Below are 26,853 nucleotides of genomic sequence, written 5' to 3'. Positions count from 1 at the left end.
ATCAGTGCTGGCCAATGCATTCTATTAGCTTGATGAAGCAGAGTGTGCACAAGGGTTCAAGCGCACCCTCGGCTCTGATGTAGCAGAGCCGAGGCTGCACAAGGGTTCAAGCGCACCCTCGGCTCTGATGTAGGAGAGCCGAGGGTGCACTTGAACCCTTGTGCACCCTCAGCTCTGCTACATCAGAGCCGAGGGTGCGCTTGAACCCTTGTGCACACTCTGCTTCATCAAGCTAATAGAATGCATTGGCCAGCGCTGATTGGCCAATGTATTCTATTAGCCTGATGAAGTAGAGCTGAATGTGTGTGCTAAGCACACACATTCAGCTCTACTTCATCGGGCTAATAGAATGCATTGGCCAGCGCTGATTGGCCAGAGTACGGAACTCGACCAATCAGCGCTGGCTCTGCTGGAGGAGGCGGAGTCTAAGATCGCTCCACACCAGTCTCCATTCAGGTCCGACCTTAGACTCCGCCTCCTCCGGCAGAGCCAGCGCTGATTGGCCGAAGGCTGGCCAATGCATTCCTATGCGAATGCAGAGACTTAGCAGTGCTGAGTCAGTTTTGCTCAACTACACATCTGATGCACACTCGGCACTGCTACATCAGATGTAGCAATCTGATGTAGCAGAGCCGAGGGTGCACTAGAACCCCTGTGCAAACTCAGTTCACGCTAATAGAATGCATTGGCCAGCGCTGATTGGCCAATGCATTCTATTAGCCCGATGAAGTAGAGCTGAATGTGTGTGCTAAGCACACACATTCAGCACTGCTTCATCACGCCAATACAATGCATTAGCCAGTGCTGATTGGCCAGAGTACGGAATTCGGCCAATCAGCGCTGGCTCTGCTGGAGGAGGCGGAGTCTAAGGTCGGACCTGAATGGAGACTGGTGTGGAGCGATCTTAGACTCCGCCTCCTCCAGCAGAGCCAGCGCTGATTGGTCGAGTTCCGTACTCTGGCCAATCAGCGCTGGCCAATGCATTCTATTAGCCCGATGAAGTAGAGCTGAATGTGTGTGCTTAGCACACACATTCAGCTCTACTTCATCAGGCTAATAGAATACATTGGCCAATCAGCGCTGGCCAATGCATTCTATTAGCTTGATGAAGCAGAGTGTGCACAAGGGTTCAAGCGCACCCTCGGCTCTGATGTAGCAGAGCTGAGGGTGCACAAGGGTTCAAGTGCACCCTCGGCTCTCCTACATCAGAGCCGAGGGTGCGCTTGAACCCTTGTGCAGCCTCGGCTCTGCTACATCAGAGCCGAGGGTGCGCTTGAACCCTTGTGCACACTCTGCTTCATCAAGCTAATAGAATGCATTGGCCAGCACTGATTGGCCAGAGTACGGAATTCGGCCAATCAGCGCTGGCCAATGCATTCTATTAGCCCGATGAAGTAGAGCTGAATGTGTGTGCTAAGCACACACATTCAGCACTGCTTCATCACGCCAATACAATGCATTAGCCAGTGCTGATTGGCCAGAGTACGGAATTCGGCCAATCAGCGCTGGCTCTGCTGGAGGAGGCGGAGTCTAAGATCGCTCCACACCAGTCTCCATTCAGGTCCGACCTTAGACTCCGCCTCCTCCAGCAGAGCCAGCGCTGATTGGCCGAATTCCGTACTCTGGCCAATCAGCACTGGCTAATGCATTGTATTGGCGTGATGAAGCAGTGCTGAATGTGTGTGCTTAGCACACACATTCAGCTCTACTTCATCGGGCTAATAGAATGCATTGGCCAGCGCTGATTGGCCGAATTCCGTACTCTGGCCAATCAGCACTGGCTAATGCATTGTATTGGCGTGATGAAGCAGTGCTGAATGTGTGTGCTTAGCACACACATTCAGCTCTACTTCATCGGGCTAATAGAATGCATTGGCCAATCAGCGCTGGCCAATGCATTCTATTAGCGTGAACTGAGTTTGCACAGGGGTTCTAGTGCACCCTCGGCTCTGCTACATCAGATTGCTACATCTGATGTAGCAGTGCCGAGTGTGCATCAGATGTGTAGTTGAGCAAAACTGACTCAGCACTGCTAAGTCTGCATTCGCATAGGAATGCATTGGCCAGCCTTCGGCCAATCAGCGCTGGCTCTGCCGGAGGAGGCGGAGTCTAAGGTCGGACCTGAATGGAGACTGGTGTGGAGCGATCTTAGACTCCGCCTCCTCCAGCAGAGCCAGCGCTGATTGGCCGAATTCCGTACTCTGGCCAATCAGCACTGGCTAATGCATTGTATTGGCGTGATGAAGCAGTGCTGAATGTGTGTGCTTAGCACACACATTCAGCTCTACTTCATCGGGCTAATAGAATGCATTGGCCAATCAGCGCTGGCCAATGCATTCTATTAGCGTGAACTGAGTTTGCACAGGGGTTCTAGTGCACCCTCGGCTCTGCTACATCAGATTGCTACATCTGATGTAGCAGTGCCGAGTGTGCATCAGATGTGTAGTTGAGCAAAACTGACTCAGCACTGCTAAGTCTGCATTCGCATAGGAATGCATTGGCCAGCCTTCGGCCAATCAGCGCTGGCTCTGCCGGAGGAGGCGGAGTCTAAGGTCGGACCTGAATGGAGACTGGTGTGGAGCGATCTTAGACTCCGCCTCCTCCAGCAGAGCCAGCGCTGATTGGTCGAGTTCCGTACTCTGGCCAATCAGCACTGGCCAATGCATTTCTATGGGGAAAAGTTAGCTTGCGAAAATCGCAAACTGACAGGGATTTCCATGAAATAAAGTGACTTTTATGCCCCCAGACATGCTTCCCCTGCTGTCCCAGTGTCATTCCAGGGTGTTGGTATCATTTCCTGGGGTGTCATAGTGGACTTGGTGACCCTCCAGACACGAATTTGGGTTTCCCCCTTAACGAGTTTATGTTCCCCATAGACTATAATGGGGTTCGAAACCCATTCGAACACTCGAACAGTGAGCGGCTGTTCGAATCGAATTTCGAACCTCGAACATTTTAGTGTTCGCTCATCTCTAACCATAAGCAATTATTTTAAATGTATTTTGTATATGAATGTGAAATTGAATATGAGTTTTAGGTGCAATATGTATTTTAGAGCATTTTTTCAAAAAATGTTTTGTGTTTGTCACAAAGTTGCCTGAAGGTTGATGTGGCTATCGATGACCCTTTGAGACATTTATAATCTTCAGGTTGTCTACTTTCAAAAAATATATAGGGTTTAGGGGTTCACTTACTTTTCATGGTGTGTAATCCCTACATTTTATAGGATGATACTTTTTTAACATTTCCAGCTTCAAAGCAGATTTTTGTTCATTCCAGTTCTGGTGATTTTCTGAAGACATGTGCATGTGGGTGTAGGCCTTAGTGATATGTATGACCTCTGCACATGAACTATTTTTAGGAGGTTTTGCGCATATAACTTATTGTTTGGTTTTCACTTTTAACAACTAATATACATTTATTTGCATTTTTTCATAAAACATTCACTTTAAATCAAAATTGCATGAAGGTGCCTGTTTGTATACTGTACCAAGTGGCATTATGACAATGCTGCAGGTGTCTACTTTAAGAAAATATATGGTTATGGAGGGGTTGGATGATTTTTTAATGTTGCAATTTAGGTTTGATTTGTCCATTTCAGAACTGTGAAAATTGCTCTGGCTACTGGAGGTGCAAAATTTCCAGAGACCCTTGGCAGTGAAAGGGTTAAATGCTATTTTTGTCTTCCAAATAACACAATAGAAAAGACAAAGTAGATTGTCCTTCATCCTACAGTCAGTAATTACCGTATTTTTCGGACTATAAGGCGCACTGGACTATAAGACGCACCTAGGTTTTAGAGGAGAAAAATAGGGGGAAAAAAATTTCATGCAAAAATTGGTAAAATATTTCATGTATGGGAGTTGTAGTTTTGCAATGGCTGCAAGGCCACATTGACAGGTGACCCTGCAGCTGTATGGGGATGTATAGGGCATTTTTTTTTTGCAGGGCCAGATGTACTTTTTAGTTATACAATTTTGGAGAATGTCTATTGCTGAGATCACCTTTTATTTTAATCAGAGGCAAAACGATGAGAAAAACCCGGCGGTTTAGCACTTTTGATTTTGACGTTCACTGTACAGGAAAAATATTAGTAGACTGGGCATCTTCGGACACAGGGATACCTAATGTATATATGTTTCACAATAATGTTATACTTTTATATGTATTCTAGGGAAAGGAGGTGAACTTTTATTTATTTTATATTATATTTTTTTAAGTTTTTTTTTTTTTTTTTACTATTTTATTAGCGCCCCCTAGGGGGCTTGAACTTGCAATCAAGTGTCTATGCCGTCTATGGGAGATTCTATACATTACTATTGTGGAGGGTCATAGACCAGCCACAATAGTAATATAGCAATGACAGACCTGGGAGCCTTCAGTAGGCTCCCGGCTGTCACTGGAACAGGTTGGCTCCTGCAAGCTCGCCGCGCAGGAACTGGCCTGCAACTTTAAAGGTATGGGGCCGGTGGGGACTAACCCTGGGTCTAACGTTAACTTTTTTTTTGGGGGGGGCAACATTTCCTGAGGGCATCTCCGCTGTTAACTCTTACAGCGGAGATGCCGAAGCTTGTGCCTGCAATCTCTGATTGCAGGCATAAGCTTCGGTATTATCGCTGTAAGCGTTACAGCGGAAGTGCCGATTGCTATGGCGACTGCTCTGCAGAGCGGCGCCATTACAATTACAGACCCAGCATCCGGACCCGGCATACAGACACCGGGCCCAAGGCTAACTTTAAACTTTTTTTTTTTTTTTTTTGGGGGGGGGGGGGGGGAAAGAGACATCTCCGGTGGGCATCTCCGCTGTAATTTTTACAGCGGAGTTGTCGGAGCTTGTGCCTGCGATCTCTGATTGCAGGCATACGCTTCGGAATTTGATGGGGGGGGGGGGACTTTGATGCCTGCGATCTCTGATCAGAGATCGCAGGCATTCGCTCCAGACCCGGCATCCGCTATAATAGAACGGCGGATGCTGGGGAGTGTGTTAGCCGCCGGAACAGGGCCTGCAGTATTGCCACGCTCCTGCAGCTGCAGAAAACCAGTGGTGGCAGAAGCGTGGCTTCCCACATTCGGACTATAAGACACACCCTCATAGTCCGAAAAATAAGGTAGATTATATTAGTTCATTTAATATACCACATTGGTCAAACATGGAATCAGAATAATGGGGGGCATTCGCTAAGACCACCAGAGGATTCTTAATTCTGGCATATCTTGGAATGAGTTTGTGCCAAAAACAGAAAGCAGCTGAAGTTACATTCAGTAGTTACTTGTAACAGAAAACAAGTAATAGGTCAATAGGTTCTCTTTAACTGGAAAATATAAGTGTTGACTACTTACATAAATATATATCATCCTATCATGAAAGTGTTTTTTTTTTTTTTTAATTTAAGAATAAATACAAAAAAATCTACTTACATCAATAAAACAGCCTAACATTGATCCTCTTTTCAAAGCTTTATCCATTATTTCGAAATAGTTTTGGGGGGGATTTTTGTTTTCATAAACTTCAGATACTCCCCCAGTGAAATCTTCCATGGCTTCTATGGTACTGCCACCTTTTAATGCTTCATAAGTACCATTGACCCTAGAACAGAATGCATGTGACATAATTGGTGATCTTCGCTTTTCTCAATGGATTGTTATATATGCTAGTAAAGGGGTGTACATGGGTGTTCGTAGAGTAGCTTGAGAGTAAGCCTTGGTAGGAAGAAAAAAAAAAAAGTGAAGATATTCTGTATACAAAGACTCACAGAGTGCACAAACCTTTAAGGTTTTGTTTATACCTTCTAGGCCTACATTTAAAGTGTTCCACCCCGGTATGCACCAAATACGTCCAGAACGATGTCAATAGAATACGTTACTGGGTACCACTGGACAATGAATGGGCAAGTTTGTGTAGTCATCATATAAATAGAGTCATGTTTGTGCCATATGTATGGAGAATAAAAAAATCCCTTGGAGAAGAGCTCCCTTTTCCAGAACATCTTTTTCTTTTACAGATTTTTCACCCCACTATACATTATTAAAGATTGTGGAGGAAAACTCCAAAACTTTCTGTCTAAAGTGCTGTTGGAAGAACTGCAATGTGTTGCCACCATGGTTTTTCCCGCGGCACTATTTTTCTGTGGGACGTCCCGTGAGGCCTTATCCTAAAGGGGTTCTTGGTGCTCACACCAGCACTGTGACTCTTTCTCTGTTTACATCAAACACTGCCTAATGCATAGCTGCTGTGCAATGTAATTATAGCTTCATCCCATAGAAGTGAATGGGAGAGGCTGTAATTACATCGGATAAGGTCACCTATGAAATAGAGACAGACCAAAAATAAATAGCTCTCAAATAAAGAAACTGACCCAGCTATATAGAAGGACAAAACTGGAAAAAGTATCGGCCAGAAAGAAATCTCTGTCACACAATCACATTCTATAAAAAATATAAATTTATTGGTAATCCAAATTCAAACCAAAGTAGATAGTACAGCAGGACTTAGATGTAAAAAAGCCAAAAGAACAAGACACTAAAGAAAAAACAGAATCTCATGGGCAAATATGTAGTACTTATACACAGTGGTGATTAATAGTGTCATAAGCGGGTCTTTTTTTTGTTCTTTTGGGCTTTTTTTTTTTACATCTAAGCCCTGCTGTACTATTTACTTTGGTTTGAATTTGAATTACCAATAAATTTATATTTTTTATTGAATGTGATTGTGTGACAGAGATTTCTTTCTGGCCGATACGTTTTCCAGTTTTGACCTATGAAATGAGAGGGCATGCAATGTACACAGAGAAGGTGTCATAGTGCTTGCAAAAGAACCACAACCTCATCAAACACCTGATATATGGGGTCTCAGATCACACTGGTCTTTTATTGGTGACTTACGCTGAAGATAGGTCATTAATAAAAAGGAACTGGAATAACTTTTTAAAAGTTAGTCATTCAATTCCCTATTATACAGCATAGTCAGCTCTGGATGAGCTAAGTAGTATAATACTTTGGACTAGTCCCTATCCTGGCTGTATAATGCAGCCAAAACCTGAAAGTGACATAACAGGCACCGCTCCTGTGCCTGCTACAGCTCTGTGCCATACTATTAGGGTGTTGAAGGTTAACTATATGGGCAGCACAATATAAGGGGTATGGTTAAATAAGCATCCATTGGCTGTCAGGGTATTCCTCACCCTTTGTGTTCTATTTACCATAACATGGCAAAACCTTCAGTAGTTAAATTGAATCTTTCTTTTGGATGTAACAATAATGTTTATTTCTTTGATTATATTAAGTCATAGAAAATGATTATACCTTTCCCTATAAATTTCTGAATATTGTAAACTCACTTAGCATAAGCTTTTTCCAATAGCGCACTCCAAAACTCATTGAGATCAGCCGAGTGAAGGAATACCAAACGATTTTTGAAGGTCGGTAGTCTATCATCAATCACAACATCAATCCACTCATTATGTTGCCAAAACTAGAATAAAACATTGGGAGAGATTTTATTATTATTATTATTATTATTATTGTTTATTTATATAGTACCATTAATTCCATGGTGCTTTACATTTGGGGGTTACATACAGTACACAGAATATACAGGTAGATATAATACTAACAGTGACTGACTGGCACGGTGGGGTAGAGGGCCCTGCCCGCGAGGGCTTACAAACTATGAGAGAAGAGGGATAGAGACAGAAGAAGAGGGGGGAGACTGTTCAGATGGTGGTGCGGTGATAGTGTTATTGGAGGTTGTAGGCCTTCCTGAATAGGTGAGTCTTCAGGGCCTTCTTGAAGCCTGTGATTGTGGGGGTCAGTCTTATGTGTTGTGGTAAGGAGTTCCAGAGTAGGGGGGATGCATGGGAGAAATCTTGGAGACTGTTGTGTGAGGAGCGGATGAGAGCAAACACTGCATCGATATAGAGTTTTTCAAAAATGTAAAAATGTGAGTATTATTACAAAGAATTATGTACTTAAGAGCAGTTGAAATGCTGAGTTAGTCTAGGTCTACACCACAACTTTGACCACAGGTCTCATTGTGTAACCAAAGATCACTGCGTCAAACTGAGACTTTTTCATTAATGTTAGTGAATGATATTGCATTGTGACCCCTAATGTGTTGTGATTGTGGTTGTGGTTTTTTGGTCGTGTAACAAGTCTCTGTGTAGCCCTAGTCTTATGGTAGAGGTAAACTGTAATAAGTGGAATACTATACAAATACTGTTCCTTGACCTCTATTAAACATATAGAAAACCATATGATAGTGCATGCCATTTACCTTCGAAGACTGTACATACAGTGCTGCAAATAAACTGATTATGAAGTACCATACTGGACAGATGCCAAATAACAATGTCAGGTTTCGTAAAGTGTCATGTAAGTAAAATACAGTAATAATAAAATAAATACAGAAAAAAGTATTTACATGTAGATTATAGTGAACAAAAAAAGCTGCCTTTCCGCAATGTGGGGCCTTAGCCTTAAGGGTTTTTTGGACCTTCCCATTATGACCTATAGAGATAAGTAAATTAATTTGGCAGGATTCAGATTTCAGCAAACCTGATGCAACTGAGGGAACTTCTAATGGAGGATTATAGAAGAGCTTCGGAAAATGAAGGCCACCATTTTAAGCTCAGAACTAGGGGAGGGTCACATGAACTCAACACAGATGGACCATAATGCCTTGCAGGTGGCCCTCAGACAATCATGAGGGACTATCGGTGTGAGTTCACTGATGAATTATTGGATGAATTATAACCACTATGAAACAGCCCAGCACTACAATTTTCATAATGAGGAGAAGACTGAGAATATATACATATATATTTACATGTAACAAAATTATAGAGATTTTAGAGAGACAGAGAGAGAGAGAGGAGTGGGACTGACTCAGTCAGTGTCAGAGTTGAGTAAACGCGCACTCATTTTGGCACAATACACGTGTAAAGAATACACCTGTAAAAATAAGACTCCCATTGACTTCAATTACATTTTTTTTACACATGTAAAAAACACGTCCAAAAACACGTCACATTTTTTGGCGCATTTTTTTTTACACGTGTAAAAAATGTCATTGAAATCAATGGGAGTCTTATTTTTACATATGTATTCTTTACACGTGTATTGTGCCAAAATGTGTGCGCGTTTACTCCGTGTGAATGAATCCTTAGGCAGGCTCTTAGGCAGCCATTGCTGTGACTGTTGCTTCAGTGCTGCTGATATACAATTCTGTTAGATTCAGTTTGTGTCCAAGTCACAGTTGTGTGATGCAAATTACGCCATTTATTTCTCATGCATATACTGCCAGTGGCACGTTCTTTCTGTATTAAGCTTGAATTTATAGAGTGCTACTATACTTTAGTTCGGTTTGTGTCCAAGTGACAAAATTATTTTTTTTAATAAATTTTTGGTGCAGAGTAAAAAAGATAGCGTCTGTCATGTTGATTACATTAGTGTCAATGGGAACAGACACAGAATCAGTCTGTGAGCATTCTCTGTGATAATTTAATGTCCATTGCGGTCATCCCATGAGGAAAGACAGCAACGGATGTTAATGATGGTAGTGTGAACTCCCTCTTAGCCATTAAAAGGAACTATAACTTTAAGATTGCTATTTTCCTTCTGTTATTGAAAGTAATACCATAAGATAAAAATAAGCATGGGGAGCACAGAAGGCGTCCATTCTTAACACAGCACAACGAGAAGTATTGTATTGCATGTGGTCCTTCGACTGGGTTCCACTGTAGTCACCATTTACGCTATTACTTTGCCATATCAACAAAGGAAATATTTTAGAAGATGTAGCTAATGCTGTAGTATATAGAGATGAGCGAGTAGTATTCGATCGAGTAGGTATTCGATTGAATACTATGGTATTCAAAATACTCGTACTCGATCGAGTACCACTCGCTATTCGAATGGAAAAGTTTGATGCAGAACCAGCATTGAATGGCCGAATGCTATACAGTCGGCCAATCAACACTGGTTCTTCTCCTACCTTTAGAAGTCCTCTCCGTGCAGCTTCCCCATAGCGTCTTCTGGCTCGGAATTCACTCTGCCAGGCATCGGGCCTGGGCAGAGCCGACTGCGCATGCCCGCTTGTAGTGTGGACATGCGCAGGTGGCTCTGCCCAGGCCCGATGCCTGGCAGAGTGAATTCAGAGCCGGAAGATGCCGCGGGGACGCTGCACGGAGAAGACTTCTCGGAGGATCCAGCCCGACCCTCACTTGTGGACTTGGTAAGTATAATTTGATCAAATGTTGCCTACCCCTGAAACAAGCATTTTCCCCCCCATAGACTATAATAGGGTTCGATATTCGATTCGAGTAGTCGAATATTGAGGGGCTACTCGAAACGAATATCGAATATCGAACATTTTACTGTTCGCTCATCTCTAGTAGTATACATTTCTTAGTTTGGCTGGGATTGGACTAGCATAACATTACTATGTACTGTAGACAATCACTAACATCCTGCTATTATCTGCTGTTTAGGAAGTACAGTGACATATGAAATATAACATTTTATGTGCTACTATACTAAGAAAGTGAAATAGTTCTAAAATTTGTATTAACTAGTACAATTCCTACAACCAGCATTGTAACATAAACATAAACACGATATTGTGATGTATACAATATTACCTGGAAATGAAAAATGCCAGCATACCCAGCGCCAAATGACTGATCAGGTGGAACCACCCTATGAAGAACCTTTTCATTGAGAGTAAGAGAAGCAATGGCAGCCAAAAGCCAGCAGTCACCTATACAGAAAATCAGGGTTGAATACTTTTTTTTAGAGTAAGTTATTCTTATAAATCACACATAAAATATTACACAGAAAAAAAAATCTAAACAGACTGAAAATTTTCTTTGACTTTAGTTCAAGAGTACCCAAGACAAACATGTAAGAATTCCTTAGACCAGTGAGTCTGTGCAAGTTAGGGCCCGTTCACATCTGCGCCCCGGTCTCCGCTTTCAGGTTTCCATCTTCTGCCAGAGAAACTGGATAGGAGACGGAAACCGGCAGTCACTTTTCAAAGCCATTCATTTGAATGGGTTTGCAAAGTGAGTGCCCGTGAGTGTTTTAGGGTCGTGTGGCGAAACAGTTTTTTTTTTTTTAACCGGACACAAAGTCGGACATGCAGGACATTGTGTCCGGTTTAAAAAAAAAACAGTTTCGCCGCGGAGACCAAAAAACGCTCACAGGCGCTCACGGGCGGACACTGTCTGCCAGGTTTCAGTCTCCTGTCTGCAGAAGATGGAACTTGAAAGCGAAGACCGAGCGCAGGTGTGAATCCGCCTGTAGCTGCTAATATGCCAAAAGTATCTGATCATGCCAAACACTAAATATTTTTGGCCAATTGTTTTTTTTGTTTGTTTGTTTTTTTGGAGCTGGCTGTTGTGCTTGAATGTTTGCGGTTTTTGTTCACCCAATGCTTGACTGAAATTGCCAGCATAGTCCATTTTGGTGTATTCCTTACTAGCAGGTAACTGCTGTTTAAGCTGTCTGGTAGAGCTGGTGCAGATGTGAACCTAACCCAATGCTTGCACTATTAAGTAAATGGAACACTAATTATGGGCTATATCTCTGTACAGTTTACCAGGCTGTCGGTCATGAGAAATAGCCTGTAATTAATCCATGTTTCATAATAAACCTGTCCCATATAAGCAACCATCAACTAGAGTTTGTCAGAACCAAAATCTATTGTGTTGGATATTTTTGCTAGATGTCTTCTGTGATCTGTTGTATGTAGGAGATATTTGCATTATTGCCATGTATTTGTCAACGTGTGTGTCATTCCTCTTTTCAGCAAAACACAACTTTCATCTGTTAATTCTCCAAGTGTCTGGGTTAGAAGAATACTCATTGAAAGGTTTGTGGTTTGGGATGGTTGGCTGTACAACCAACCAACCACAATTCACTTCAGACTAGCGATAGCAGTCTAAAATCTAATGTGTATTGTCAGCTTATCTTAGAATTGAATGCCCTGCTGGACCCAGCACTGAATGTGACAAAGTAACGTTTCACTTCAAATGACTGTAAAGTAAGTGAAAATCTTACCAAGGTCTCCTTGACAGACATCTGTTCTTGAAGCACCACCTAAAATAAACTCAGGATCTTTAACAATTTCCTGTAAAAAATCCCAAAACAAACATGTCAAAATATTTCATATGCAACAGGAAATATCAACCAATCACAGCACAACTTTAATTTCTTAAAGTCCTCCTGCAAAATTGGTGACCTATACTTAGGATCAGAGATGTAATATACAAGATCTTGGGCGCCCAGTGCAAAAATCTGTACCACAATGTTATAATGTATTGTATATAGTATTAGTCTCTTCATATTGAGAAGAGACACATTATGGACCCCTTAATGCTCCTAAGCACATGATAATCAATTGAGATTGGTGGGGGTCTGACTGCTGCTGCTAAATCTGGTATCACCGTTATTGTAATGACCTGCTGGACAAAGTTATCGTGTCATTTTTAATGCAGAGTGAATGCCGTAAAAACAAAATGCAAAAAATTATGACAGAATTGTGTGTCATTTCCCATGGACCCCCAAGAAACATCAATAAAAGCTAATCAAAACATTATATGTACACCAAGATGGTGGCAAATTAAAGTACAACTCATCTAGCAAAGAATAAGCCCTCATGTAGCTAGGTCGACAGAAAAATTCTAAAGTTATGATGAACATGATGAATACTGTATGAAATAAATATCCATGGCAAAACATAACTGATACAAAACAAGGCAAACATGATTTCTAAAAGTATAATATAGCATAAATGGAGCAGGTGGAAGAAATAGCACCATTAAGACCCAGTGGCTTCAATTTTTTATCTCTTTTAAATTCAGGAATATTTTCTTATCCAAATTTCCTCTTCTCCAGGATGGAAGTATTCCCTTAACACCCTGAAACATCAATGCTGTGGGATCCCTACCATGACATTTTCAAACACGAAGATTGCCCACATGATCAAGGATTCAGCTTTTATGTTTAGTCCTCTATAAAACGTAAAACCCTAGTCAATGGACCTTATTACTATGTGTGACCGCTATAAATAAAAGTCCTAACATGTCCCCACATTATTTCATATACCTCATGCTGCTTCACTTTGGTTTTATCTGTATAGATATGAATATATTGGCTCGTCAGAACGTTACAAATTCTAGATACAGATTTTGGCTTTATACGAGTTAGAGCACATGTGCACTTGGTCACATGACTGGCAAGGCTCATGATATTGCCGTGGCTTAGATTCTTTAAGGTAACTTATTACACCTCTTTACCACTTATATACATTCTGCCTCTTATGCATACTGTACTAAAATGTTATGTACACTTTTTTACTATATAGGTTGGCATAAACTACATTGTATTTGGCAGTTAACATTTTGTATGGTTACGCTGGGTTCACACCTGCGTCTGGGGTCTCCGTTCTATGGTTTCCGTCTTCTGCATGGCAGAAGACGGAAACCATAGACCGGGTCCGGCCGTGCGCGGCGGTGAGCGTTTTAGGCTCTCCGCCGCGAAACCGGATTTTTTTTTATCCGGACACAGAGTACTGCATGTCCGACTCTGTGTCCGGATTATAAAACCCGGTTTCGCGGCGGAGAGCGCAAAACGCTCACTGCCGCGCACGGCCGGACAGCTTTCTCACTCATTCAAATGAATGGGTGAGAAAGTCTCCTGCAGGCTTCCGTCTCCTGCAGGCTTCCGTCTCCTGCATCTGTTTTATGCAGGAAACGGAAACCTGCAATAAGGACCCATGAACGCAGATGTGAACGAGCCCTTAGTTTGTTATTTTTCACTTGATTGTATTATTGCTGATTAATCTCAGATACGGTTTTTTCGTTACATAAACTTGCATTTGTATAACATTCAGCCCTAAATCAGCACTTCAGCTTCTTCATTTCAGTAGCAGCAATAATTCTGAAAGTTGCTTATAAAGTAAGCCTGCACACAATGCTGTGACTTTAGAAGGCAAGAATAATCCTTATAGAATGAAATTCTGGATGCCTACAGTTTCCACTGGAGATTGGGAATACATTCAATATACCACAAGAGAATGAGGCTTTAGAGTTTAGCTATCTTTTTATTTTGAAGCTCCTTCTTCAGTGAGTTACCTTTCAACTAGTCTGTGTGTGTTTTACAAAGTAAATTTTATATGTTTAGGGTTTGGGTGTGTAAGAATTTACACTTTTGTACTTTTGTTTGCTTTTATGATATATCTTGGGTGAAGTGCCTTAAAGGTAAATATGCAGATAATCTGATACATCTTAAAACAGTGAAAGGTAAAGCAATGCTACATATTCTATTAACATTACTATAATGACAGGTCTGGCCTCCTACAACACGACTGACATATTTTAGAAGTGAAAAACTGTTTTTTTTTGTGAGATAATCGCATGATGAAATATTAACATTACATAATTTAGTAATCAAACTCCCAATTAAGAAACCTGTAAGCAATTTTACTTTGTATAGAACCGCACTTGCAGCCAAAAGCACAAATACTGTAAAATTCTCTATAATATTGTCATGAATGGCAGCATAAAAGGTAAAGTAAATAGGACCATGTATGAGGCTCTGAAAAAGCAGCCTGTAAAATGCTTGTAGGGCCAGGGTCCCACGTGGTGTAAATGCACTGTGGTGTTTTACAGTCCCTGCAAAGTGGATAGGTCTCGCGTGAATCCAATCCACCCATGGCAGAAAAATATACACACTCGAAATGCGGCAATTTCCAAAAACCATTGCGCTTTTGGAAATTGCAGCAAGTCAATTATCCACATTTTTTTTTGCTGCAGCCCGCTATATGGGGCCTTAGCCTAAGGAAGCTTTGCAGTATTGCCCACACAGCTCCCTGTTGTGATTGCTCCTGCAGTGGAGGATATACGGAAAAGCAATTTTATGCTAGATTCACACTAGCTCTTGCTCCCCAACATTAGTGTCTGTTGGGGGACCCGAACAATGGAGGGGCAGATCAGCAAAATAGCAGTAACACAGGGTGTCTGGAAGGTTCCATTGACTTTAATGGGATCCATCAGGTGTCCATGATTTTGAAACAGAAAATGGATTACAACAGAGACTTCAGCGCAAATGTGTATCCAATTATGGGTATTTTACAGTGTTTTGGAAAATTCTCTGCGAAAGGGTAGATAGCAAATTATCTTAGATGAACTTTATCTTTAGAATTATTTTTGGTCACCTAAATAAGTAAATTTTTTGTTGATTAATTTTATATTAAATCTTTATGGATTGAGGTATGGATCACACAGAGCAGAATTTAAGTGTTTTTTGAAACACGCTTGAATTTTTTATTTTTTGTTGTAAATAAATAAAGAAAACGATGTTTTACAGTCCTTGCAGCAAAAACCAACCTCTGGTGTTCATTTAATATCTGTAGCATGGTGAGGTAAGGACATATTTGTTTTGGTTAGTAATTTATCAGTGATTGTGTGCCAAAACCAGGAGTAGGTAGAACACAACATTGTTGCAAATCTTTCTATTATACCTCACCTCTGTTTAGTCTCCACTCCTGGTTTTAACATTGACATGTAAAAAAAGACTTTTTCGAGGCCCGTGGGTGTACAGCATTTGGGCATTACACTGCAGGGAGTTTAGTTAGGTTAAGCCCCAAAGGTAGAAGACTGAAAATCCCCAGATATTACCAGGTGCTGAGGAGAAGGGGCTGAACCCTGTAGAGCAGGGATTTCAGAGTACAACTGTGTAAGGGTCCATTCATAGGGTCCATTCACACAGAGGAAAATCGTGAGAAAATTCCACTAGTGGGAAAAAAAAGCTAGCAAAACTCATTGAAATCAATGAGAGCCATGCTCCATACCCATATTGCCCTAGTCCCTAAACCCCGTAAGGACCACCAAGAATGCTCCAATTACCGTACTGTAGCATTACTGAATACTGATCTGAAACTTTTTACCAAGATCTTAGCCAATAGGCTTAGCGCTTGGCTCCCTGCACTATCCACAAGGACCAGGAAGGCTTCATCCCTTGTCATCAGGGGGGAGACAACACCAGGAGGATGGTGGATCTGATTGAGGTAGCCAACCGATCTGCTACCTCCCCCCCCCCTTCTTTTAAGCCTTGACGCAGAGAAGGCCTTCGACCACTTGGACTGGTCATTTATGAGAGCCACTCTCTGCAGCTTTGGCTTTTCTGGGGCTTTTCTCACTGCGATTGAGCGGCTCTACTCTTGCCCCTCCACAGCGGTGAAACTCCCTAACTCGGTTTCAACCCCGTTTCCTATCCGCAATGGGACCCGTCAAGGTTGCCCTTTATCCCCTCTTATTTTTGCTTTATGCATTGAGCCCCTAGCAGCCCAAATTCGCTCCAATCCTGATATTTCAGGGGTGTTAGTTAGAGATAAACCTTTTAAAATTAGCCTGTTTGCGGACGACGTTCTACTGACACTTAACAATCCACACATTTCCCTCCCCAACCTTCTCCAAGTCCTTAAGACTTATGGAGATTACTCGGGTTACAAAGTTAATACTACAAAAACGGAAGACCTTCCAATAAATATCCCTTCCACTGACCTACAACTGCTTCGCTCCAACTTTGACTTTCAATCCCTAACTCTCTCAGGTACTTAGGGATCCAGCTTTCCCCTTCCTATGCTTCTCTCTACTCGGTTAATTATCCTAGATTATTTGGCGAATTGAGAGCCCTCTTAGATAAGTGGAGCCCTTTTCCTATTTCACTTATTGGTCTCATTAATGCGGTCAAAATGTCCCTCCTCCCAAAGCTACTCTACTATTTTGAGACGCTTCCTGTGGCTGTCCCTCACTCGGAACTGTGCTCTCTTCAAAAATCCATTTCTAAGTTTATCTGGACGGCAAGCGACACTACATTCCTCAATCGGTGATGCTTTGTGGTAAAGGTGAAAGGGTGCTGGTGGTTCCGCATGTTTTGCACTACTACTGGGCCGCTCACCTGCGCTGCCTGCCATTTTGGTCTGCTCCTCAGGCTTATACAAAATGGGTCAAGATAGAAAAACTTTGGCTAGCTACGATCCACCCTAATGCACTCCTGTGGTCCCACCTCTCCCACCTTCCTACCGCCCAGCTTCTAGGTCCCATACACTTCACGAGGGCTATCTGGCTCACCTGCTCTAAAATTTTCCCCTTGGCCTCCCAGTGTTGTTCCATGATTTCCTTTCTGTATAATCCCCTTCTCCCGGAGGGACTTACATCTGCTATGGTTCGTCCTTGGAGTAGGTTGGGTCTTTTCCGGATTGCTGACCTGATTGATCCACTGACGTTGGAGCTCAGACCCTTTGAGTATTTTGTATCCGATCTGCACTTACCTGCCTTGGAATGGTTGCACTACCAGTAAATTGCTCACTTTATGTTTACCCAATTTGGCTCCCTGATGGTGTCCCCACCATCTGCTTTTGAAAGACTCTGTTGAGTGGACACCTCCACATCTGGCCTTAACTCTAGCATTTATGGATTCCTCTCAGTGTCTGAGAGAAAGGGCCCCATTTTACATAAATATATGGAAAAGTGGTCTGGAGCGTTGAACTGGCAGATCTCACTGAACCAATAGCAAATTATCTCGTCTCGAGCGGCCAAGTCTTCCATCTGTGTTATGTTCCGGGAGACCCAATATAAACTGCTCATGCAGTACCATATCCCTGCCTTGCTTCCTTCTCTAAATCCTAACATTCCTCTCCAGTGTTGAAGATGCGGGGCAGGGGTGGGTACCTTATATTACGTCTTTTGGGAATGCCCAGGGATCCGCCCCTTTTGGTCAGAGGTTAAGTCCCTTATGGACACTCTTTATCTGTGGGGTCCCCTTGGATCCTCTTACATATCTCCTCAACCTCCCACCCACTCAATTGTACTGCTGCGAAGACACTTATTGTCCTCCGCTAGAGGAAATCCTCTCCCCCATCCTGTGCGGATCTTATTGCTCGAGTAAAGGATGTCCATAGCATGGAAAATCTGACGGCCTCGCTCAACCATACTGTTGATGCTTTTCGGGCTGTGTGGTCACCCTGGGACGCCTACTGTATCTTAAATGGTCTCTGACTTTCTCCTCTTCCCCTCCCTTCCCTCCCCACGCCCAAATTTTGTGTTTTGTATGCATCTCTAGACTCTTGAATTCCATATGATCTGTTAGTTGTTATTATGTTTTATGCCTTTCTTTATTGTTGTATTTTATTCATTGTAAAAATTTTCAATAAAAATTACAGTTCAAAAAATAAATCAATAGGAGGCTTTTTTTCCAGCGTGGAAAATTCCACACCAAAATTTCTCACCATTTGCCTCCGTGTGAATGGACCCTAAATGGTCTCTTGGAAACCGCATTTCTGGACAACCCCATCTCTCCTTAGTTTTCTTCTCTGTTGGAGGGAAACATGGCCAGTGCTCAGATGATGGTTTTGCATTGGTGTTATGTTTGCAAAGGTTATTGTAAAGCTTATATGTATTTCCATATACTGGCTTGGATTAGTTAATTTATCAATAAATGCTGTGACTGATCCCAATAAAGTATTCCTGCTGCCTGGATAGTTGTATGATGTATCTGCTGGGGATTTTCATTGTTAATTTTGCCCCTTGCTATGTACAATCTGCTGCATGTACTGAAGGAAATTGTGAACAAATATTCTGCATAATATTTCAGGCAGTAGTGCTGCAGCTTTTCAGTCATGGGTGTCCATACCCTGAGGCTGGGTAATGACAGTGAAAAACTAAGTTTAAAAAAAACGGCTTTTTATAGTTAAAAATGTATAAATCAACAAAACAGCAGCTACACGAATGGTAAGAAAATGAATATTCTACACAGATATCAAGTTTAACGGTAACAAAGTGTGCACTGCCAATAGGATGGCCTTACATATGTATTTATAGGGTCCCTATTTAAATCTATATGAATTGTTGCATTTTGCAAAAGAAAGCCATAGGAGAGTTATTTGTAGACTTTCCCATTACTATATTATTGTATCATGAAAGATCAGAGCCAAGTCCTCACTTTTTAGATCTGTATTAAAGCTTGGGCATATATTTTGATCATAACTTAAAGGAGCTTTCTACTTCCTTTTTTTTAACTTCTAGGGAGGCTTAAAACAACAAACAATATATACACAGTCTTGTGTGAAACTCGGTCCTTGTGTTCACCGTGATTTACCAATCTGAACTTCATGACGGGACTGGGACTCCTAGCATCATAAATAACTATGATGTCCCTGCCTCCCTACAACATACTGTCCCGTACCAATAACAGTAAAAGTAGTGATGTTCTGTTCAGATGGAGCATCAGTGCTCAGTTACCATATGTAGGAGTGCATGAACATGTACATGAACAAAGTAAACAAATGTGTCTGGAAACGGCCACAAATGTATGTCTATGATGGAGTAAAAATACTGTACAGTAAAATGTGGCTGTCTCCTATTTCCCTCCCCTTTCACATAATGCTCTCTGAGAATCAGTAAAAAAAAAGTTATAATTTTTCCTATAAAGCTTGAAGTATACAAGTTTTTGAATTGGTAAATAAGCACTGGAGTGAATCCTTTCAGAAAAGGTCCATAAATCGGGCAGGGGTAACCATGAAATGAAGGTTTGCACCGAACATGTCCAGCATTTATCGTATTTTTAGGATGATAAGAAGTGTCTGACTTGGATATGCACTCTAGACTTCGAGTTATTTGTAATGACATCAACTAACCGATTGCTAGTTCCTCAGGTGAATTACCCTGCACGCATGGATCCTTGCCATAAGCTGACTCATAACATAAAACAGGCCAAGCAAGACTTGGTGACAGCTTCACCACCTGCAAAGCAAATATGCTTTATCATTTAATAGCAGTAAAGCTTGTTTCTAATCTTTTCCATCTGGTTTCTAAAATAGTAAGCTTTAGCCACAGGTCATATATTATTACACTTGTAGTGTACAGGAGCCCTTTATTCAAGCAATGTATAGCTAGTGTTCTGGAACAGCAAGTCAAGGAAAACTCTTGGATTTCCCAAAACAGAAACAATACAACATGCGGTACAGCATGCAGCCTTGACGGAAAATGAGTGCAGTTATAGATATTTGGTTGATCATGGGGCAGTCATTCTGTCATTCATATGAACTTTTTTATTTTCAATTATTGGTATTAGAAAATATTCCTACTTATATTAGCAGTAATTAAAAAAAAATAATAATTAAAAGTTAAAATTAAATATTGAGCATAAGGAGGAAGATTTAGTAAGCAAAGCATAAATTGTGCTTGATGTAGATTTTTTTTTTAAATGTCTTTTAGACCCCTTATGCAGCTTTCTATTTGGTTTTAGACTAAGGTACTACATTGCGAAAATGCAGCACTTTTACCTGTTGCTAGACAATGGCCAGAGTTTGTGTATTGTGTACTGGATGGGCATCGGAAGCAGCTCTGTACAGATGATTGGCCCAGGAGCCAGGTGTCGACCCCCTATTGATCATTTATTTAAAAACTAAGCTGAGACAACCACTTTAAGGCTAACAGCAATTTTGTGAAAATTTTCTGATTCACTAAAATATAACTTTTATTTGTCTATTAAAAGAACCAATAGTAACAAACCAAACACAAAGTGTCAGACAATATAAACCCTCCCTAAGTTAATGGGTGTGGGTGACATTATCTAGGACCGGCAAGGAAGTCTGTCCATAACAGGCAAACAACCTATTAACCCCCATCCGCATAGGTGTCACTGATTTAAGCTCCCTATGCTGTAGGTATACGGTCACTAAACAAGGTGAGGCACTTGCACAACCCCAATAATGCAAATGGAGCTGCAGTTCAAATAAAGCTCATAGTAAATAGGTAGATGCGGTAATGCCAGTGGTAAGAGAGGAAAGGGGGAATATTTTCAAAACCTATCGGGGTCTAAGTAATTCCAACAAGGTCTGTGCTCTCTAGTCTTGGAGTAACAGACCCACTAGTAACCCCCACCCTCCAATTCAGTGTATTCACACAGCATCAAACACACATCACTCTAATAGGTGTATAGCATTCACTTTGCCTCCAAACTAAGTTGAGCCAGTATTGGGGGATAGCTAAAACCTAGTTTAACAGCCATTCATACCACATTATTAGACACAAAGACTGTGACGCGTTTCTGCTGCATGTCGCAGCTCATCAGAGGCAGATACACAGAATTTTTTGTTTACACCAGTTAAAATAGCACTTTAACGAGCAGTAGACTGTCCTGCCCAGTCAGCCGTAATGTATGGCCGCGCGTATCCCATTGACAGCAAAAGGTAAAAAAGCCTTCCATTGATTTCAATGCTGCGTATGCCGACACCCATAGAAATCAATGGGATCTGTTTTACGCCGCTCATTCTGAACGAGTTTACATTCTGAGCGGAGCAGAGCGTAAACTCCGTGTGAAGGCTCCCTGAGCCAGACTCCAGTAACAAAGTCACACGCTCATAATAGGAAGAGGTCTATTTGGACTCTTCTGCATTCTATAACCCTGTATTTCTATAACCTGATCGAAAGGGATCAAAAGGGAATGCCATGAACAGACCAGAAGTGACAAAACCAACAGCCCCACAAGAATCCTTTGACCACAATTGACTAATATGAATATATCCCTGTTAGATAATCACATATATACACGTAAGAACGCAAGTCAACAATACAATTACAATACCAAGAATATACAGATAGGTGCTTTCATTACACAAAGAACAGTGGGATGAAAGCCAAAAGTGCTTCCTGACAACATACTATAAAAACCTTGCTCTGTTATATATGTAAAAGGCATGCACCCATGAAAATGGGTGTATCTCACCATGTTATTGAGGAGTCTCTACGCTGAGAGATGTTTATGGTGATAAAGAATACAGTGTAATATGAAGGCGGAATCCTGAGTAAAAACAGACAAGCAACACTTTGCAAATATGCAGTTGCTGAGAGTAAAATAATCATGATAATCATGATAATCATTTAATAATCATGATCTTCAAATAGAATGATAAATCTCTAAAAAGAAAGATTTGAACTGAAAGGACTGTGGAATTTTTAGTAATTCTATAGTGGTTAGCCATAATAGATGAGACTTAAAAGAGGACCTTTCATCAGATTGGGCACAGGCAGTTTTATATACTGCTGGAAAGCTGACAGTGCGCTGAATTCAGCGCACTATCGGCTTTCCCGATCTGTGCCCAGTGTAAAGCGCTATCGGTCCCGGTACCATAGGGCTTTACAGTCAGAAGGGCGTTTCTGACACTTAGCCAGGAATGTCCTTCTGCCCAGCAGCACCTATCACACTGTACTGTGGAGCGGGGAGGAACGCCCCCTCCCTCTGCTCACACAGCTCGTCCATAGACGAGTATTATCAGGAGGGAAGGGGGGAGTTCCTCCCCAGTCTTAGAGCACAGCACGATAGGAGCTGCTGGGCAGAAGGGCATCCCTGGCTAAGTGTCAGAAACGCCCTTCTGACTGTAAAGCCCTACGGTACCGGGACCGATAGCGCTTTACACCGGGCACAGATCGAGAAAGCCGATAGTGTGCTGAATTAAGCATACTGTCAGCTTTCCAGCAGTATATAAAACTGCCTGTGCCCGATCTGATGAAAGGTCCTCTTTAAAGTGTAGGACAGGAAAAGACTGATACTTTGGTGATTTCATATAGTTGCTATTACATTTGATGCTGTATGTGTAGGAACCACAACAGTTGTCCCTCTAGTTCTTTGAAAGTTGTAAGGTTTCATCATTTTCCACAGCATGCCACAGCACAGTACCCAGCATTTATAGCTTTGTCAGCAAAGTCGGGAACCAGAACCTGTCAAGACTGATTATAACTTAAAGCATGCTGTGACCATGTCAGGTATGAACACAGGGAACTTGACTCTCAATATATAACTCTAAGATAGATAGATAGATAGATAGATAGATAGATAGATAGATAGATCATAATCTAATGTAATATAACTATAATATAACTAAGGATTTTCATGTTCAGTGGAGATCCTAGCTGCTGGGTAAAAACTGATTTGATTGATGTGTTATAACATTTTGAAAACTTCTTTGCAGTTTGTTCACACAAGGTTTCACATTCTAAAGATAAAATGCCTAAAGGGGACACAGCACAGTAGTGCTAAAGTGGGCTAAAACTTCATCAATATCCACCAACAAAGAATTCACATCTCCAGGAGATATGGACAGTTTCATGCACTAAATACTTCAACTACTGACCAGTGCGTACAACACTCTGTAACTGGTGTGGATGTGTGCATTTTGTTTGTCTGCCTGCACCACTCAATAAAGTTGTATCAGAAAATTGGTGAGGGCCATCTGCTTCTTTTTCATTGTGATGGATTTTGAAGAGTGAATACTACTACTCCATAACAATATGGAACATCAGTTATCATTCCCAATTTTCAAAGATTAGAAAGAGGGACAGAATGTGTGGTGCACACTGCGTCAAATTTAGCTCCACCCACGTTTACTTTGGCTCCGCTCATTCCCATCCTTTTCTCTTGTACCACCACACAGTATAATGCCCCTTAAGTCAACCCCACATTATAATGCCATTCTCTTGGTGCTCCCACAGTTTACTGTCTCCCTCCATCTACCCCTGTTTAATGTCCCCCTTCATCTTCTCTCAGTTTAATGTCCCTCTTTATCTGACCCCCAATTTAATGTTCCCCTCATCTGCCCCCACAGTTTAAGGTCTTCCTGCTGGTAACAACCAACCATTAAAAAAAAAACTGATACTGATACCACCTCACCCACTAAGTCATACCAAAGATCCCTGTGACAGAATAATGTCCCATTACATCCCTCCAAAGTATAATTAGCTGAGGCCCAGGGAATGTATAATAGTTACAAACAGTATTACTCACCTCCCTTGGGCTCTCGCACATTCAGGCGTCTTCTGATCTTCCGAATGTGGATGCTATTACAGTTAATTATGTGGTTGCATATTAATGGGGGAAAAAGGGCAATTAATAAACTTTAGGCCCCCTTGCAGCCTTAGGCAGTGGGCAAACATTATTTTATGCTTTTCATAATCTGCTCCTGATGTTCTCCCTCTCAGCTGAAGGTAAGCCTAACAACCTATTATCTCCACTGTTTAGAGCAACGTGATTACGATGATTACGTACTTGTTCTCTGATAACATTTTGCACAGTTTGACAAGTCTAAGCCACAACCCATATTTTTTATCTATAAGATCAAGGGTGCTAAATAATTAACCCAAAGTTAATTGTAGAGATGGGAAAACTCATTCATTTTGGTTCGGATAGTTCAGGTCAAAGTTAAATTTGTCAAGAATTAGTAATTACATTGGCTTACAGCATGGTGTATATGGCACAGTCAAGGTTCCTATGACTGTAACTAACCCATTTCTAGCTCTCTATGGTAAAAGCCAAAACCAAAATAATGTAACAGTAACGGTAACATGCATGCCTATGGAAAAACATACGGCAGGTAGTAGATACTAGAGATGAGCGAACAGTGTTCTATCGAACTCATGTTCGATCGGATATTAGGCTGTTCGGCATGTTCGAATCGAATCGAACACCGCGTGGTAAAGTGCGCCATTACTCGATTCCCCTCCCACCTTCCCTGGCGCCTTTTTTGCTCCAATAACAGCGCTGGGTAGGTGGGACAGGAACTACGACACCGGTGACGTTGAAAAAAGTAGGCAAAACCCCTTGGCTGCCGAAAACATGTGACCTCTAATTTAAAAGAACAGCGACGCCCAGCTTCGCGTCATTCTGAGCTTGCAATTCACCGAGGACGGAGGTTTCCGTCCAGCTAGCTAGGGCTTAGATTCTGGGTAGGCAGGGACAGGCTAGGATAGGAAGGAGAAGACAACCAACAGCTCTTGTAAGAGCTAAATTCCAGGGAGAAGCTTGTCAGTGTAACGTGGCACTGACGGGCTCAATCGCCGCAACCCAGCTTTCCCAGGATCCTGAATGGAATACACTGTCAGTGTATTCCCGTATACCCGATATATACCCCGATACCCGTTCCAACGGTGTGCCCCCCCACCTTCACCCCAGAAATACCCTGCAAGTCCCCTAGCAATAGAATTGGGGCTATATACACCCACAATTTTTACTACTGGTATACAGTGCCATTGTCTGACTGGGAATTCAAAGAATATATTGGGAATACAAATACCCTCATTTCTTGCTACTGCCATATAGTGCCAGTTTCTGACTGGTAATTCAAAGAATATATTGGGGTTACGTGCACCCACAATTTTTACTACTGGTATACAGTGCCATTGTCTGACTGGGAATTCAAAGAATATATTGGGAATACAAATACCCTCATTTCTTGCTACTGCCATATAGTGCCAGTGTCTGACTGGGAATTCAAAGAATATATTGGGGTTACGTGCACCCACAATTTTTACTACTGGTATACAGTGCCATTGTCTGACTGGGAATTCAAAGAGTATATTGGGAATACAAATACCCTCATTTCTTGCTACTGCCATATAGTGCCAGTTTCTGACTGGGAATTCAAAGAATATATTGGGGTTACGTGCACCCACAATTTTTACTACTGGTATACAGTGCCATTGTCTGACTGGGAATTCAAAGAATATATTGGGGTTATAAATACCCTCATTTCTTGCTACTGCCATATAGTGCCAGTTTCTGACTGGTAATTCAAAGAATATATTGGGGTTACGTGCACCCACAATTTTTACTACTGGTATACAGTGCCATTGTCTGACTGGGAATTCAAAGAGTATATTGGGAATACAAATACCCTCATTTCTTGCTACTGCCATATAGTGCCAGTGTCTGACTGGGAATTCAAAGAATATATTGGGGTTACGTGCACCCACAATTTTTACTACTGGTATACAGTGCCATTGTCTGACTGGGAATTCAAAGAGTATATTGGGAATACAAATACCCTCATTTCTTGCTACTGCCATATAGTGCCAGTTTCTGACTGGGAATTCAAAGAATATATTGGGGTTACGTGCACCCACAATTTTTACTACTGGTATACAGTGCCATTGTCTGACTGGGAATTCAAAGAGTATATTGGGAATACAAATACCCTCATTTCTTGCTACTGCCATATAGTGCCAGTTTCTGACTGGGAATTCAAAGAATATATTGGGGTTACGTGCACCCACAATTTTTACTACTGGTATACAGTGCCATTGTCTGACTGGGAATTCAAAGAGTATATTGGGAATACAAATACCCTCATTTCTTGCTACTGCCATATAGTGCCAGTTTCTGACTGGGAATTCAAAGAATATATTGGGGTTACGTGCACCCACAATTTTTACTACTGGTATACAGTGCCATTGTCTGACTGGGAATTCAAAGAGTATATTGGGAATACAAATACCCTCATTTCTTGCTACTGCCATATAGTGCCAGTTTCTGACTGGGAATTCAAAGAATATATTGGGGTTACGTGCACCCACAATTTTTACTACTGGTATACAGTGCCATTGTCTGACTGGGAATTCAAAGAATATATTGGGGTTATAAATACCCTCATTTCTTGCTACTGCCATATAGTGCCAGTTTCTGACTGGGAATTCAAAGAATATATTGGGGTTACGTGCACCCACAATTTTTACTACTGGTATACAGTGCCATTGTCTGACTGGGAATTCAAAGAATATATTGGGGTTATAAATACCCTCATTTCTTGCTACTGCCATATAGTGCCAGTTTCTGACTGGTAATTCAAAGAATATATTGGGGTTACGTGCACCCACAATTTTTACTACTGGTATACAATGCCATTGTCTGACTGGGAATTCAAAGAGTATATTGGGAATACAAATACCCTCATTTCTTGCTACTGCCATATAGTGCCAGTGTCTGACTGGGAATTCAAAGAATATATTGGGGTTACGTGCA

The 26,853-nt window shown here is 41.6% G+C and overlaps 1 protein-coding gene across 1 annotated transcript in view; it reads right to left on the bottom strand.

Annotated features, from left to right (window-relative positions):
• CAPN9 (calpain 9) overlaps positions 1 to 26,853 on the bottom strand; it is a 96,779-nt gene that overhangs the window by 43,311 nt on the left and 26,615 nt on the right. Inside the window, exons 2-5 of the mRNA XM_075267773.1 lie at positions 12,058 to 12,127; positions 10,638 to 10,756; positions 7,338 to 7,471; positions 5,419 to 5,587 (exon numbers count right to left, since the gene is read on the bottom strand). Coding sequence (XP_075123874.1) covers positions 5,419 to 5,587; positions 7,338 to 7,471; positions 10,638 to 10,756; positions 12,058 to 12,127 — 492 coding nt within the window. The remainder of the gene's footprint in view (positions 1 to 5,418; positions 5,588 to 7,337; positions 7,472 to 10,637; positions 10,757 to 12,057; positions 12,128 to 26,853) is intronic.

The sequence above is a fragment of the Leptodactylus fuscus genome, chromosome 3, assembly GCF_031893055.1.
Source record: "Leptodactylus fuscus isolate aLepFus1 chromosome 3, aLepFus1.hap2, whole genome shotgun sequence".
Classification (NCBI taxonomy): Eukaryota; Metazoa; Chordata; class Amphibia; order Anura; family Leptodactylidae; genus Leptodactylus; species Leptodactylus fuscus.
Note: the sequence above shows the minus strand (reverse complement) of the source record. Positions and strands in the feature narration are given on the sequence as shown.